Genomic DNA, 17932 nt, shown 5'->3' with positions numbered 1-17932 from the left:
AGCCTTGAAACTTTGGAATAGATTTGCACCCTACTTTATAAATTATGAAATGTTTTCAAACTCTTGGATTTATGAAATGTTTAAAGCACATCTCCAAAACACTGTCCCTAAAATGAAAGCTTATTAATATTTAGGGGGAAAAATGGGGGAAACTAAAATACTATATATCCCTTTTTAAAATCTTTTTTCATAAGGAGGATATATATCCGTTATGCCATTTTTCTTTAATAAAGAACTCCTGAAACACTGTTTCAATTACTTTTATTTTTGTTATCGATTAGGTAGTTTTTTTAAAGGGTGTTAGCCTTGTGATATGAAAAATTGCTTTTGCATACTGTCTTTCATAGACTATTTCTCATTTAAATAAAAATATTTTATGGGAACTAGAACTTTGGATTGAAAAGATAACTATTGGGCCTCTAAGTGTTTTCTTTCCTTTCTCTCTTGTATTTATTAAATATTTCTTTCACTTGCTTTACACCCCTCTCCTCCACTTTCTTCAACATGTTTGCTTATTTGCTCAGTCCTAGTGTATACATAAAGTAGTTTTGGAATTGCTAACACATACCCTTTTGAAGAATAAATTCATTAACTAGAGTACAATATTGTATACAATTCTTTTTGTCTTTATCCTTGCAAAATACTGTTTTCCAAAGTTATTTAGTTTTTTTTTTTCTCCTCTCCTACAGTGTGGCTACATTTTTTATCTGTAACAGAGTTGGGTTACTCTTAGCATTTTGTTTTGGGTTCCCTCCACATTCTGGTTGATTAGAACTTTTTATTTTTGAGGAGATTTTAAACATTACCATGGTTCTAAGAGTCAGAACTATGTGAAAGGGTATTCTCAGAAAGCTAGTCCCTTTTATCCCATTGCTGTTTCCTCCTACTAGCTCATTTCCACCTACTCCTTGTTAGGTAACCAGTCTCATTAATTTCTAATTTCTTTCTCTTTCTTTTTGTACGGATGAGCAGATACATGCATATTTTCTCTTACCTTTCTTACAGAAAGGGTAGCCATGCTCTAGGTACTCTTTTGTGCTGTGATTTAATACTTTACCCTATTATATTATACCCTTATATATTAATAATATATCAAGTTTATTCCCTTAATATATCCAGGAATCACTTCTTACCAGTTCATAGAATGGTTCTAACTTTTTCACAGGTGCATAGTACCCCACTGCATAGATGTGCCATAGTTTATTCAACCATTTTCCTGTGTCTAGCCATTCAAATTTTTTCCCAGTATTTTGCAGTTAGGGACTGCTGCAATGAATAGATTTTAGTGTATATACTTTTGTGTTGTTGAGGTATATCATCAGGGTAAATTCACAAGAGTGGGATTGCTAGGTTAAAAGGTAAGTACATATGTATTATTGTTAGTTGTCACAACATTTCCCTCCAGAAAAGTAGTATCTGTGTTCCCACCAGCACTATGAGAGTACCTGGTTCCCACAGCCTTGCCAGCAAATGTGCTGTCATACTTTTTTATTATCTCCAGGTATTGCAACAGTTTAATGTACATCTCCACTGAACATCTTTTCATACATTCAAGGGCCATTTGTGTATCTTTGTTGTGCGCTTTGCTTTAAAGGATTCTATCTTTTGCACATTTTGTTAGATTATTCACCTACAGTTTGCCAGGACAGTAGCACTTTATAGAAACAGACATTAAATATGGCTTTTCTCTTTCAGGTCTTCCGTGGTGGCTTATTTTAATTCGGCAGAAAGCTTTGGTGGGCAAACTTCCAGGAGACCATGAGGTCTGTAAAGTTACCAAAATTGCTGTGCTATCACTTTCTGAAATGGAACCTCAGGATCTTGAACTAGAGGTAAGATGAAGTCTCAGGAAAGTTTAGGGAAACTTGGTATAGATTTAATAGCAAGTATGAGGATTTGCTTTAATAGACCAGAATCATATGATTTTAGAGCTGAGTACTCTTTAGAGTAATTTAATCTTGTGATTTTCAAACTTCACTTTAGTAGTGGATCTTTTGTTTTAAAATCTGTGAAATCCAGTATATAAATAGATGCATAACATTAGAGCTGCTTTGGTTGAGGTGGTGATGGGGGAAGAAGGGTTCCTTGGGGGCCCTGCCTGCCTGGCCTCTCCTGGAAAGCCACCTTCTGCTTGTAGGGATCCCTAGGACTTTGCACAGCAGTTTGAAAGCTGATTTGGGGGAGGGGAGAGAGTCAAGAAGGTGAGATTTAACTTTTACTATATCCTCTTTTACCTGTATTTCTTGACATTTTTCTAAGGCTATATTTTTTCGTAATTTTTTTTAAACAAAGTATTTTTGTTTTTTAAAAAAAGAAAACCACTGATCTAGTGAGACTTTTTCATTTTCCAAGAGGAAACCAGGCCCACAAGTAGAGTGACTTAAGGCCAAGATAATGAGATTGCCCAGGGCCAGTGTTTGTCTCCACACCAGGAGCTGCCACCGCCTGGTAGAAGTAACCCATGAAAGCATTTGTATCCTCTCTGCAATCAGTGTGGGGACGTGGCACCACTCTTTGCAGGGATGTCATCACTCTGCCATAGTCCTAACCTATTTTGATCACTGTGTGATGTGCCAGGCAGGCCCTCATGGTTAAATGGATTATCATATTTAATCCCTTGGACTACTGTATTAAAGTAGGCACAGTTACAATCCGTATTGTGCAGGCGAAGAAAGAAGGCTTGGCGGAGGATTTACTTTACAGCTGGCACGTCCAGACAGGGACTCAGGCCGTCCGGTCCGTATCACTAAACTGAGCTTGCCTCCCTGTTACCTGAACAGCAGAGGGCCCACTGACCCATAACTCAATATGTGTCTTTCTAGGCTGAGTTCTTGGGAAGGAAGTTTGGGACAGGGTTAAATTGTTTAAAAAACTAAATACAGGCATACCTCAAAGATACTGTGGGTTCAGTTCCAGACCACTACAGTGAAGCAAATATCACAATAACATGAGTCACACGAATTTTTTGATTACCCAGTGCATATAAAAGTTATGTTCATCGTATATTGTAGTCTGTTAAGTGTGCAAGAGCAATATGCTTAAAAAAATAATGTACATACTTTAAAAATATATTGCTAAAAACTGCTAACCATCATCTGAGTTTTCAGTGAGTCATAATCTTACAGTAACATTAAAAGATCACCTATCACAGATCACCATAACAAATATAATAATAATGAAAAAGTTTGAAATCTTGTGAGAGTTACCAAAACGTGACAGAGACCTGAAGTGAGCAAATGCTGCTGAAAAAAATGGCACCAGAGTTGCCACAAACCTTTTTGTTTAAAAAAAGCAAAAAAGCAATATCTGTGAAGTGCAATAAAATGGGGATGTGCCTGTAAAAGTTATTTTTATGCTTCACATTTTATTGTAAGTTTGACAATTCAGCATTAGGAAACATTACAGTGAACCTAGGAGGCTCCTATTATTTGTTACAGGAATCAAAAGAAGATCAGAGAACTTCATGTTGTCCTTTAATTGGTACTAGAGATAGAATACTGCCCACGATTGCTGATCCTTAGATGACTTAGGTGGCATTGGGCCTATTAAAAGCAGGTGTTTGCAGTTTTGTTTGCATTTTATTTAGCAAAGAGCAGCCAGACTAACAAAAATTGTATCAGTTTACTAAACCAATAAACTCGTCATTGGTGTCTTTTGGATGATTGCTGACAAGGTCAATGTGGCTTCCTGTCACCAACCTTTGCCTTGAGGGTGAGCACGCCTTGGGCAGCATTCTGGTTTGAGTATTAATCCTGAGGACCCTGATAGTTAGACTTAGATCAGGGACCAGCTCGTCCAGCACCTTGGTCACCTGTCAGTCATCAGTTTGCGCATCTGGCAACCCCAACCCTGGTGAAATGAACTGTCCTCATCCAGAGATGGTCGGGACTCTTGCTGGACTTTCCTGATGCCCTTTGTGGCCACCAATCTAGGATTTGAAATTAGTAGCTGACTACTGTATAAATGGGGTGGTGGAGGGGAAGATTAGGAAATGACATTTAGTGGAATTTTAAAATGTGAATATGATGAGAGCTTTACAAATGTCTGTATTCTGAAGACTTTTCCTTTTCTCTCTTGATACTCTCAAATGAAAGAGATTATCTGCAAATCAAAGTGAAAATGATATATTCCCCCACGTGACGTAGCTGAGTAATTTTACAGCACTGTTAAATGGTATGAGCTGCAGCATTTGCCAGGAGTACTAAAAGTATGTTAAGAATTGGAAATATGTAATGACCCTTACTAATTAGGGGTAAGCGTGATTATAAAGAAAAAATTTGCCAGATCCCAGTTTAGGGAGTAGTTTGGCATGCTTTTCTCTCTCAAGAAGATGATTTTAGAAGTTTGTATTTAAGCCTTTTTTCCCCTTCCTTTAATCCTATTTATGGTAATGCGGCTTTACAACAGTGAACAATAAGGGGGAGGGCAGAGTACAGCTATGTGGAAAATTACGACTGCTTGCTTATTTTCTGACATGTTAATTGAAATTTTTGATATCCTTATTTCAATTTCATATAACTCCATCTAAAAGGCGCTTTTAGAAGCATGATAATTTTGGTTTTTTCCTTTTTGTTTTGTTTTGTTTTGTTTTGTTTTGTTTTTTGATTATACAGTAAATTGTAACTGAGGAGGAGAAAAAAATACCCCTACTTAGAAATAATCACTGTCAGTATTCTGGTGAGTTTTAATGGTTGTTTCCATTTGCCCTCAGCTCTTTGGAGGAGCAAAATTACTTTCAAATTTTCATAACAGTTCTTACTTTTTGCATCTTTGTGTATTTTTTTCCTACTTAACTCCTATTATTTTTCATGGCCATACACGTATTATGCTCATAAGACTTTTTTAAGCATAACTGGTTCTTATGTCTTCTTAGTATGTCTTTGTAATTTGGACGTCTGTGTTACCGGTTTGAATACCCACTGCTCTTATTCTTTCCCAGCAGGACCCTCGGGCTCTTTAGTGTGGTCACTGTTGTCAGACTTTCTAGGGCCTCAGCTGTCTTCTGTCACTGGAGCAGAAGCACTTTTGTTTGAGTTTGGAATTAATAGAATTTCTAGTTTTCTACCTCGGTTGACTTTTTAGTTCTGATATATGGCTTATTTGCTTGCCAGTTTTAAAAATAATTCTCATACTATACAGTTCACCCACTTAAAGCACATAATTCAGTGGTTTTTAGTATATTCAGAGTTTTGTAACCATCACCACAATCAGTTTTGGAACATTTTTATCATTCTAAAAAAAAAAAAAACACTGTGCTCATTAGCAGTCAGTCCTCATTTCCCTCCAAACCCCAGGCAAATCCTAGGCAAACACTAATCTGCTTTCTGTCTCTGTAAGTTTGCCTATTCTGAACATTTCTTATAAATGGAATCATACAATATGTGACCTTTTGTGACTGGCTTCTTTTATTTGGCACAATGTTTTCAAGGTTCATGCTGTTGTAGCGTGTCAGTACTGAATTCCTTTTTATTCCTTTGTATGGATATACCACATTTTATTTATCCATTCCTCCGTTGATGGACATTTGGGTAGTTTTCACTTTGGGGCTGTTATGAATAATACTGCTGTGAACATCTGTGTACAAGTTTCTGGTGGGCATTTGTTTTCGTTTCTCTTGGAAGAAAGAGAAATTCCATACATAGGAAGGAATTGTGGGGTCATATAGTAACTCTGTGTTTAACCTTTTAAGAAACTGCCAGACTATTTTTCAAAGCAGTGTGCCATTAAAAAAAAATCTGTACAAGGGGATGAAGAATCTGTGGAGTTCAAATAAATGAGAACGTAGATGTTCTTTCTTTTGAAAAAAATATCCTTTAAAGTTTTATATGCTTATGTTTCATGTCTGTGTATCTTATTTGCTGTATCTTATTACCTTTAATAGATAACTGCATCATTTTCCATATTTGGTTTCCCAGTAGACATCTGTTTAAAATTTTAGCTCCAGATGGACATAGATAGATACCAACTTTTAAAGTAAAATCATTTATTTTCCTTAAACGACAGTGGCAACATCAGTTTTTAATCTTGGTTGTGAAACGTAAGTTGCTAGAATAGTAGAAAAACCAGGGGAACACCATGGTGCTTGTGGTGGTGGTTTTCTTTTTGAGACTGTGTGTATCAGTGTGTGATAAGGGCCTAAGCACACATTACACAGGGCTGGCTGGGCTTCTGGAAAAGGGAAGATGATCCCACTGTCGACACAATGTTCTAATCCCAAGAGCTCTGTCTAAACAAAGCATTTTAGGACTGGAAGGGATCGAGCCTAAGAAGTAATTTTCTCCATCCCTGTTTTTTGGTAGGACTGATTTTAAATTTACCTTTTAAAAAGGTAGTGGTCTGTGCTTTCTTTCTTTTTTTTTTTTTTTAAAGTTAACTGTGTATACGGAAGATTCTAAAATATTACTTGAAAATGTTTATGTTTAAAGTAATTTTAAATTTCTATTTAGAAAAATCAGTTTTAAGAGACAGAGATTTCTAGATAAGATGTTGTAGTGAATTTGTGCTTTGCTCACAGATCCAGATCACAATCCTTATTTGGAAACTTTGGGGCCATATTTGTTTTAGAACTCCGGTTTTGGGGAATTTTCAGAAGGTTATTCCACGTATTCTATATATGCCCAGTGAGTCTGGGACGTTACCCTCAATACAACACGTTCATACTTCTTAAAGAATCGTGAATATTCATGCCAAAGAAGGTAAACGATGACTATAAATCACTTCATTATCAGTTCAGGGTTTATTTTATCAGTAAATGGACTTGTAACAAACTTTTAAAAACAGGTTTCAGGGGGTTTTTTTGTTTTTTTTTTTTAGAGCTGTTGATTAGGTAGTTAAGGGATATTAGGCCTGCATCAGCTCTGTTCCAAGCCCAGAAAAGAGGATAGAGGTACAAAGAGAAAGCAAAAGAAAAACAAACAAGTCATTGCCAGGCCTAGACAGAAGCAGCATCTTATCACCATAAATGGGATTGTGGGTCAAACTGAGGCCATAGGCCTCCTGGATTCTGGATCCAGAAGCAGGCAGTGGCAGGTGGAGATTTGGCCCCTGCACAGTGAAGGGAACACAAAGGGCTACGTTGGAGATGGGGGCCTGGAGCCGTGTTCAGTGTGTTAAGCCTGATGCTGGAGTGGGATTCTCCAGTTCATGGAAGGAGGCTATTAGGTTGTCTGCTCTAAGTGGGATAATTGTGCATAAAATAATTTTCCTGTCTGTTAAGCCAGTAGAATCTCCCTGAGAAACACTGGTCTGGGCAAAAGATAAGGATCTGAATTAATACAATAAAAATCAGCATGATGTAGTTGGGTTGATAGGAGAGACTTTAGCAAGGAGAATAATGGAAGATGCCTCCAAGGTTTCTTAAGTGATTGGGTGGGTATTGTAATCATTGCCTGAGAGCGCATGTACCAGAGAAGGAGCAAGATTTGGGAAACAGACAGGTCAGTTTTGGAGATGCTGAATTTGAGGGACTAGTGTGTCAGTAGTGGGGAGATGTTATATTTTTGGGTCATGAGCTCAGAGCAAAAGAGTGGAGTTAGAAATATGATGTTAAACATAGTAGTAGTTAAAATGAGGAAAGAGGCTGAAATTTTCTAGGCGGAGCATTAAGGATGGGAAGAGAGCTAAGGACAGAACACTGGGAACCACTATCATGTTTAGAGATAGGAATGCCAGCAAAGAAGACAGAAAAGGAACAGTCAGAGGTTGGGGAAGAACCCAGAGAGACAGGTATCAAGGGACCAGAGGAAGAGACATCAGGGTGTAATCATTAGTGTCACATTCTTAGACAGATAGAAGGTTTGTCCTTTTCAGAGTGAGGGGATCCCTGTTTCACTCTGCCTGAGCAGTTTCACCGGGCCTTCACTCGTTGACCTACCCCAGTCAGACTGTAGTCCTCACAGTTGCAGTGACTGTGACACTGTACCCTGCTAACTCACAGAGGAGATCTGGGTTTGAGGAATGGATTTTTAAAAAAATTCTGGTAAACTTGGACAGTGTTAAAAGGTGGTAGGAAAGGGGCTGTGAGGGAGAGAGAGGTTGGAACAGAGGAGAGAGGAGATGAATGATGGGGCAAGGTCCTGATCCTAGAGGAGACACAGCAGGAAACTAGCCCTACAGAGAAAAACGACCCCCATCCTGAGAGTCAGGAGAGTGTGGGTGCAGACTCGACGTGCTGCTCCAAGATTGCTTTCCAATAGCTGGGTATTTAGAATCATCTTTGATAGATTCCTAGGGGAAATTTTTGCTGGCTTGAATGTTCTTAAGGAATAACTGTGTCTGACAAATGCATAATATCCTGTTTTGAATATTAAAATTGCAACAATCTATAACGAGGTTTGAGGCATGTTTTCAGTTTTTTTAAAAAAGCATTATGAATATGACGATAATTATTAACATTCTATATGAAAAATCGCTAACCAACAATTGCTCGGTGCTACAAGCAGAAGCAGTAGCAGGGAACTAACGAGAGCTTCTCTACTGCCCCAGTGACTGTACACTAACGTAGGTGAGGGTGTGTGAGGTGTATTCATGGAAGAAGGGGAGTGATGGTTTCCCAGGAGTACTTTTATGCCCCATGTGTGAATCTGGAGGTTACCACTTACATTTGTAGCGTCAGAACCCATTCATTTGCTTAACAAGTATTTTTTTTGAGACCTCCTATAACAAGTACTTCTAAGACCCTGGAGATCTGTGTGTCAGTAAAAGATTTCTGCCATTTTAGAATTTACATTATAGTGGAGGGGGCCAAGTGATAAACATCAACATAATTATGCTCTGTTGTATGTTGGAAAGCAATAAATGCTATGGGAAATAAAAGTTGAGCATAGTAAGGGTGGTGGGTGAAGTGCTGAAGGGTGGAGGTCATGGTAAGGTACCTGGGGATAGGGTATCTGGGCAGAGAGAACAGCTAGAACAAAGGTCCTGGGGTAGAAGTAGTCCCGACATGTGAAGAGGCCGATGTGGGTGGAGTGGAGTAAGCAAGGGGAGGAAAGGCATAGGAGATGAAGGCAGTGAAGGGAGGATGAGGGTCTAGTTTTGCACATGTTGAGTGTGACGTGCTTGATGGAAATCCAAGTGGAAATGTTGAGATTTCTGAGTCTAGAATTTTGGGAAGGAGTGGGGCTGGAAATACACAGCTGGGAGAGAAATTTGGCATGTAGATAGTATTTGAAGCTGTGAGACTGGATGGCATCTTTGAGGGAGTGAATGAAGATAGAGAAAGGGGTCAAGGACTGAACCCTGAGGTGTCAAGACATTAAGAAGTCAAATGGTTGGGAAGGAACCAGTAAAAAAGGTACACAGTGACCAATGGAAGCCAAGTAAGACAGTGTATCAGAAAGGATGGGGGAGAGATGAACTGTGTCAAATGCTACTGAGTGGTTAAGATAAGGACCAAGAATCCACCACTGCATTTAGTGAAGTGGAGGTCATTGTTCACGCTGAAGATAGGTTTAGGTGGAGTGGTGGGGGCCAAAGCCAAGTTGGAGCGGGCTAGGGGGAGAACGGGCGGAGAGGGTTTGGAGGCAGTGAGGAGTACAAAGACCTAGGACCCTAGCTGGCGGAGGAAGTATGTAAGTGAAGGTGCTAGAGGAAAGATCAGTGTTTCTGTGTTGGTGGGAATGATCTGGCAGAAAGAGGGGAGAGGAGAGAATTGCTGGAGTAGTGTCCACATGCTTGGTTCTTTCTCCTTCCCTTCATCTCAAATCTGGTTAGTTTTGCTTATTGGAAGGCAAATTAAGTTAGCTTAGTCTTGGCAGGATGACTGTAAATCTTTTTCACTTCACCTTTAGTTCCCTTGCCTTCACTGGTAGGGCTGGGGCAATGTAAAGTTGTAATTGTGCTGTGAAACCCATGTGAACAGAGTGATAGCCATAACTTTGAAAAGGCATAAAATCATTAAGATTGCATTACATTTGATTGCCTAGTCCAATTATCAGTCTTCACTTCCAGTTTTTTCCCCAGCTTTACTGAAGTATAATTGACGAAATTGTCTACTTCTGAATTTGATAAAATAGAAAGGGCCTCCTTCTTTTTTTTTAAAAAAAGAATTATAGTCAAAGCTTGAACTAGCATTTGTTCTCACTAAAATTTTTCATCTGGTTTATCATCTGGTAATAGTTACTTTGTAAGTAAAACACTACTAGTAATAAGCATTTAGTAATTGTTAGCTCTTAACAGGAATCTACCCCTTAGCGTAGCAATAAAACCAGTGTATTGAACAATGAGATTAGCCTGCACATGGTCAATAGAATTCTTGTGTGTTGAGCCACACGAAATTATGTGTAAAATGCTTGCCTCTAACCAGATAGTCATCTCTAGATCCTCTTAACACATTCTTGTCCTCTTCCTCACCTTTGTCAGTTGGACTACAATACACATTTCCTGCAGCCCCTACTTACTGCTTCTTCAAATTTAATCTCTGAACCCAGAGAGTATGTTTTTATTCTGATTTCATTAGTATGTGTGAGGCTAGGAGAGAAAGTGGTGGAAATGCCCAGCTTTTTAGATTCCCCATAGAGCAGACTGTTGACATCTTCTCACTCAAAACATGCAATTAACTAGCATGAATGTTTAGCACAGATTATTGTAAAGAAGTGTGCCTAAAACAGCAGATGTATATTTTGCAGTATTTTAAATCTTAGATGCTAATTTTTAAAGCACTAATAAACCTCAGCCAGAGCATTTTATTCTTCAATTATATTAGATAAGAACTTATTATAATTACGGTTCTAACCTGAAGTTTCTACCCCGAAATCCTAAATATATCCTGCCCTGTATTCTTTGCTAATCCTCTACTGTAGCTTTTTAATCCTTGAAACCTCAGCTCTGTTTTCTAGTATCAATTGTCTACTTGATTATTTTGCCTGCTCGTGAGGTTTTACCCACAGTGCATGAGCATTAGCGGCGATTCTGCACTCATACTCGAATGTTTAACGAGATATTACTCATAATGAATTCTCTTTCTCTTCCTAATTATTTAGCTCTGTAAGAAGCATCATTTTGGAATTAACAAGCCAGAGAAGATTATATCATCTCCTGATGACTCAAAGTTTCTACTGAAGACCTTTACGCATATTAAATCCAATGTGTCTGCTCCTAATAAAAAGAAAGTAAGAGTTTAGTTGATATGGGCTTGAATTCACCTTTGATTAGTTTTAAATTAAGGAGTGATTTTTCTACTAGTAAACTTATTTTCCAACTACTTGTTATATTAAAGCACTGTCTCTGCATGTCCTTGGGATAATTTTCATTTTTCTCCTAAGGAGTTGTGTATTATCCACATAATGCTTTCCATTTAATTCCTGCGGTAACAGTAGATTCATTTCTTACAGGTTAAGGAAAGTAAGGAAAAGGAGAAGTTAGAGAGAAGATTACTTGAAGAGTTGCTGAAGATGTTCATGGACTCGGAATCCTTTTACTATAGCTTGACCTATGACCTGACCAATTCAGTGCAGAGGCAAAGCGCTGGGGAGAGGGATTGCCGTCCCCTCTGGCAAAAGGTACCTCTCATAGCTCAGAGCAGGGTTTGCCCCCAGAACAATTTATGGACCTGTTTGGCTTCTGTAGGAAAACTAAAACAACATGTTTCTGAACTGTTTATTCTGTCTTTTCCAGGTTGATGACCGATTTTTTTGGAATAAATACATGATACAGGATCTCACTGAGATTGGTGTGAGTAGTTGTTGCTAAAATATTCTAAGCTAGTTGTAGTTGTTAAGCAAATATTTTTAAATAGTACTAAAATAAAATTAAAATGTTACATTAATGTTTTCCCCTATAGAATGGGAATCATTTAGCTAGGGAAAACCAAGTCACTGTTTTAAGGTATTTCACAATTCGACAGTTTGGCCACAGGCCTATGTTTTTAGCAGCTTCTCATAGGATAGTCCTAATTTAAGGCTGTGGAACTAATGTCCATAAGAGTTCCTGTAAAAGAGATATTTTGTTTGTACCCATTGGAAATGTTGAAGCCCAGTTTTCCTTTAATGATATCAGTCATTTAACTGTCCTGTTTCCTCATCTAGAAATTGGTGCAGACAGATCTCTAAGAACATTCCAGTACTGCCAGTATTTAAATCAGAGAAGACAAGGAATATGATGAGATTATTGCTTGAAGTTCCTTCTAGTTTAATATTTACCTTCCCCCTTTACTCTGCCCTGTATGTCGGAGAATTGTGACTGTCTAAGGACAATTCATTTATTCAGTCAATCAACCAATACTTATGGAAAGCTGGCTATGTACCAGTTACTGTTTTGGACACAAATTGAGCAAGAAGCTGAATAAAGTCACAAATTATCTTTTCTTAACCTTTCAGAAAGTTGAAACTTTTTTCCTTTGTGTTTCTCCTTGTTGGTGGTTAGTATAAATGATTTTGACTTTTTTTGGTGGGGATAGGTAATTAGGTTTACTTATTTATTTTTAGAGGAGGTGCTAGAGATTAAGCCTAGGATCTCATGCATGCTAAACATGCCCTCTACCACTTGAGCTGCACCCTGCCCCTCACCCCCATTTTGACTTCTTTATCTAGTGGTGTCTAAAACTAAGTATCTAACATGCTCCTGAGAATGAGGCATGAAAATGTTCTCACCTCTTAATGATGCTGATCAAACCATGACCACCAAATCTCAATGACAGGGGAGGAAAAATAAGGGTGCTTATAATGAGTATTTGTTCTGTTTGCTGATGTCTTGAGCTCTACTATGTTTTGTAGAGTTTTTGTCAGGCACTTAGCAATACCATTTAAAACTGATGACTTACTGTAAAGGTAGCATTTGGCACTATACATTTTTGTTTCTTTCAAGAGTCTTACAGTTATTGCTAGAACAAAAATATGAAGATGAGAATGATGATAAGAATAATGAATGCAGATAAAGCCTTCACTGTTTTCAACTCTAACCATCTTACTAAGATCCTCTCTGCAGGCTCCATAGGATAAAACCATGAACTAGGACCTGGGGTATATGGTTGTGGAAGAAGAGGTGGATTTGAAGTTAATACTGAGATTAAGGCTAGATAGAACTGCAGAGACAGGGGGGAAGGGGGACTAAGAGCTCTTTTCATCCTGTACTGTCTCTGCGTGTAGTCAGTTGAGAAATCTGAGTATTCCTAATCTGAGAGACACAGAAGGGGAAATCTCTGACTTTAATTACTTCTCTCCTAATTATGTTGGATGGTTTTTTAAAGTAAGATATTTGTGGAGATGATTTTTTTTTTGGCGGTGAGGGGGATGGTTCACTTACTATTTGGATTTTAGCCTGGAAAATCCAAGATTTTTTCCTAAAGTAGGAAATAGAATAGGCCTCTGTATTTCATAATAAAGTGATCAGAGTTGGTTGTATTTTATTAAAGGCTTAATACAGTTGGGAATTGAAAATCGACCTTTAAGCTTTGTTTTTTTCTAGGCCAACAAAAATACATAATAGCTACATTTGTTAAATCTTTACTATAAGGCAGGCACTGTGCTAATAAATCCTTTTAGATTTTATGTGTTTCATCTTCACAACAACCTTATGAGGTAGTTTTTCTTCTTTCACGAAGCAGGACATCGAGAGGCATGGTATGGTTAAGTGATTCACCTCAGTGAGGGAGTGAGTGGTAGAGCTTGGATGTGCACTCTGCAGTCTGGCTTCTATGCTGTGGTCCCTCTCAGGCAGCTCCTTTTCAGTGACCACCATAAAAGTAAAGGAGAGACTTTCCCTTCACTCCTCTTCCTCCATTCCTTAATGTTCTCCAATAAACAGAAAATATGTTCTCCAATAAGCAGAAGATATGGTTAAAGGATGGAAGGTTTCTGCTTCTAATAAGCTGACAAGTATGTGATAGCTACTGTTAGGGTTTAAGGAAGTAGCAGTGCTGTACAGAATAGAAACAACATGATGTTCATATTATTTTCAGACACCGGATGTGGACTTTTGGATTATTCCCATTATCCAAGGTTTTGTGCAGATTGAAGAACTTGTGGTTAATTATAATGAATCATCTGATGATGAAAAAAGCAGCCCAGAGACCCCCCCTCAGGAGTCTACCTGTGTAGATGACATTCACCCACGATTTCTAGTGGCTCTCATTTCACGCCGAAGTAGGCACAGAGCAGGTGAGTGGAGGCCTATTATAGTGTGCAAATCAAATCCAGGTGAAAATGGAACATCTGCAGATGTATTGAAATGCTAATGACAATAATGGATTTGGAGACACAGTTGGCTTCAAAGTGCTCAGTGACTCTAATAGTGTCATGTAATAGGGGACCAATTTTTTGGAGAGAAGTGAATGGGGGAGAGTTAACAAAAGGAGAAAGAAAAGGAAATGTATATATTTGGAAAAGAGAAGAAAGTCACTTGGGATGTGCTTCGAAACACCATTGTTCCTACTGATAGCATGTATCACAGTAATAAATCCTTCCTGAGTGCTAGTACCTTTGGGAAAACCATTCTCTTTCAGTTCACAGGAACTATCTCAGCTTCAGCTTTTTAAAAACAATGGTGAGTTTTCACTTCGGCAGCACATATACTAAAATTGGAATGATACAGAGAAGATTAGCATGGCCCCTGCGCAAGGATGACACGCAAATTCGTGAAGAATTCCATATTTTTTATGTTCGTGTATAATTGAAAGTTTGTGCTCTATACTGGAAATTGACACAACATTATAAACTGACTATAACTCAGTAAAAAAAAAAAAAAAAACAATGATGAATACAGGCATGATTTTGGGTAAGTTGATACTGTTCTGCCTGGCAGTTGCACGTTAGATCCCCAAGGCTATTCTAAAAGACACAGATTTGGTTGAGAAGCATATCTAGTCAGATTAAATAATTTTTTTTAATGTTCCTGTTTTCTGTTTTAATTTTCTTTTAGGAATGCGTTATAAACGAAGAGGAGTGGATAAAAATGGAAATGTTGCAAATTATGTAGAAACTGAGCAATTAATTCATGTGCATAATCATACCTTGTCATTTATTCAAACACGAGGCTCTGTGCCTGTCTTTTGGAGCCAGGTTGGATATCGATATAATCCAAGGCCTCGGCTGGACAGAAGTAAGCCTGTCAATTATTTGGTTTGCAAACGATTTCAGAGGGGATGTTTTAAAAATACTTTATAGGTTTGGGTTCATTTTGCCAGATACATTATTTAAAGCAGTATCTCATAAGGTGAAATTTAATAGTGATGTAATAATCACAAAAATAATAATGGTTGTTGACAGTTTAAGTAATTAACAGTAAAAAAAAATCCAAAATACAGCAAAACATAGCTTATTTCACAGATTTTAATTTGTTTCTTTGAAGAATACTTTATTACATGATTAATTTTGGTAAAGAGTAAATATAGCCAGTATTTGTAGAAGCAGGAACTTTTTAAAAAATTTTTTTAAATTTTTATTTATTTATTTGTTTGGGTTTTTTGGGAGAGGAGATAATTAGGTTCATTTATTTATTCATTTATTATTATTTTTAATGGAAGTACTGGGGATTGAACCCAGGACCTCGTGCATGCTAAGCATGTACTTTACCACTGAGCTAGACCCTCCCCACAGGAAATTTCTTAACGAGGCAGCATCTACAAAAAGTAGATAAAATGCCTTTAAATCAAATGTTTCACTGGGAAAGGTTTGTTGTTTTAAATATTAAGGATTTAATTTCTTCCAGTATTTTAACTTTAGCACTGGAATAGCTAAGTCATGCCCACTAATTAGATTATTGAATGAGGCTGATTTTAAAAATTGTTCAGAATATTTTTCTCTCGAAACTTAATTTATATTTGTGAGAATTCAGTAAAACTTGAGTTTTTAATATCCTTGTTTTAAAGGGGGTTTTATTCATTTATTATACATGACATGAAATGCTTTCTGACAAGTAGGCAGGATATATAAATAATAAATGTCATGGTTTCATGGTTGCCACATTCAGTATGTTTCAGTTAAGTCCACTTGGGGGAGAAGAAAGAAATTAGATCTTCGGCTTAGCATTTCATTTTAAAATACTGGTTTTAGACGATCTTAGTTACATTTGGGCCGTCAATAAATTATTTAAAAGTAAGAGTGAAGCTGGAATAGACACTAATTTCTGTCTTAAACTTGGGAAGGAAAAATAGATTTTGTATCACTTCTTTGTAGGTGAAAAGGACACTGTTGCCTATTTCTCTGCCCATTTTGAAGAACAACTGAAAATTTACAAAAAACAGGTGGGATTTGATCTGTAGTAATAAAATGTTCCTTCATATTTTTAGAAATGGTTGTGTATCTGTTTCTTTAAGTTTCATGAAATAACAATGTACAATTCATAATTAAGAAAAATGGCATTTGTCATGAAGTTAAAGAACACATATAAAGAATATTCTTAAAGAATTATCACTGAGTCAGCTTCTTTAGACTGTTTTTAGATGAGGTTAGTCTGCTGTCAGTTATTACAGTCTGAGAAGTATCTCGAGTAAGGTATGAATAACATATCTCAGTAACACCTACAGCTCTACCTCTTTGAGATAACAGTTTGATATGTATCCTTCAGTATCTTTTTTTCCCTCTGCCCACCTTTCCCGTGTATTCATACACTCATATGTAGGTATGTGAACATAGAAACCAAAATCAGTGGAGAACTGTTAGGTGAAATACAAGTTCAATAAAATGACCAAATTTCCTATACAAGACTATAAGAATCTAATTCTCTTATCCATTAGCAATGACCAGTCTGAAGATATAATGCTATGGGATGCATTTTCCTAACAGCAACAAAAACAAAATAGGAAGAAATAGCCTGAAATCTACTAAACATACAAAAAAGATATCAAATGTATTGAAGTGGTGGTGGTGGTGGGGTGGTTGGGATGGGGAAATTACTGAAGAACACAAAAGAAAACTTGAGTAAATGGAGAGAAAATACCATGTTCCTGGAAGGAAATACTCAATATTGAATAGATTTCAGTTCTTCCAAAATTATAATACACATTTTGTGCAGTCCCAAAGAAGGTCCCAGCAGGGAAGCAAAAAGCAAACCCTCAGGCTGAAAAAAATGTAAAGTTGATAGTAAGAGATAAAGGCGGGTAATTGGAGAAATGAGAACTTTCACACGTCACTAGAGGGAGCACAAGTTGCTGTAGCCATTTTGAATGGTATTATCAATCAAAATAACGTATTCTTATATTGTTAATGCAGTAATTTGCTTTTTGATAGCTATCCTACATACCATATACAAAAACCAGTTCCAGATGGATGTGGATCTAAATGTGAAAAGTTTATAAACAATAAGCCTTTGAGACGAAAATACAGAAAGAACATCTTTTGACCTTTAGTCTTAAGCAGGGCTTTAAACCATAATGAAAAAAACTGATTAAATGGACTTTACTAAATTTTTAATCTTATAACTTTATCATTTATTTATTGAAGCTTTATTGAATTATCAAATATTTTGAGTATAAGATACTACTATAAATGTTATATTTATTAAAATGTTATATTAAAATGAAATAGGACTTAAAAAGCACCAACCATAATGAAAAAATTGGTAAATTTGACTTCACTAAAATAAAGAACTTCTGACTATTAAAAGGCACCATTAAGAGGATGAAAAAGCAATTCACAAAGTGGGAGAATATATATATATGATAAAGGACTCATATCTAGAGTATTTTAAAAACTATAAATCCATAAAAAAAAGATATACAGCCCAGAAGAAAACTGAACAAAAGACTTGAGCAGACTCTTCATAAAAAAGGGTATTTAAAAGTCTGATAAACATGAGAAGGAGCTCTACTCCATAAGTCAGATGGGCAATGCAAACTCAAACCACCACTTACACACCAGAATGACTAAAATAAAAAAGATGGGAAGTACAAGTTTTGTCAAGATTGTGGAGCAGCTGGAACTCTAATACAAAAAAAATTTTTTTTAATCTCCCTGAGAGAAGCATATGTTCAATCAGGGAGGCATCTATAAGAACATTA

General features: G+C 37.0%; 1 protein-coding gene and 1 non-coding gene across 5 annotated transcripts in view; both read left to right on the top strand.

Moving 5' to 3' along the window:
• The window catches only part of INPP5F (inositol polyphosphate-5-phosphatase F), a 77100-nt gene that overhangs the window by 31969 nt on the left and 27199 nt on the right, over positions 1-17932 (top strand). For 3 of the 4 annotated variants that reach the window (XM_074373534.1, XM_074373533.1, XM_074373535.1), the window contains exons 3-9: positions 1696-1832; positions 10980-11108; positions 11331-11498; positions 11614-11670; positions 13895-14093; positions 14854-15033; positions 16110-16177. In XM_074373534.1, coding sequence (XP_074229635.1) covers positions 1696-1832; positions 10980-11108; positions 11331-11498; positions 11614-11670; positions 13895-14093; positions 14854-15033; positions 16110-16177 — 938 coding nt within the window. Of the gene's footprint in view, positions 1-1695; positions 1833-10979; positions 11109-11330; positions 11499-11613; positions 11671-13894; positions 14094-14853; positions 15034-16109; positions 16178-17932 lie in introns of those variants that run through there. The other variant, XM_074373536.1, reaches the window with a different exon arrangement.
• Positions 14483-14589, top strand: LOC123612791 (U6 spliceosomal RNA). Its single transcript, XR_006720073.1, has one exon. It is a non-coding gene; the product is annotated as a U6 spliceosomal RNA (small nuclear RNA).

The sequence above is a fragment of the Camelus bactrianus genome, chromosome 11 (genome assembly GCF_048773025.1).
Source record: "Camelus bactrianus isolate YW-2024 breed Bactrian camel chromosome 11, ASM4877302v1, whole genome shotgun sequence".
Classification (NCBI taxonomy): Eukaryota; Metazoa; Chordata; class Mammalia; order Artiodactyla; family Camelidae; genus Camelus; species Camelus bactrianus.
The sequence above is the reverse complement of the archived record's forward strand: the minus strand, read 5'-3'. Positions and strand labels throughout refer to the sequence as shown.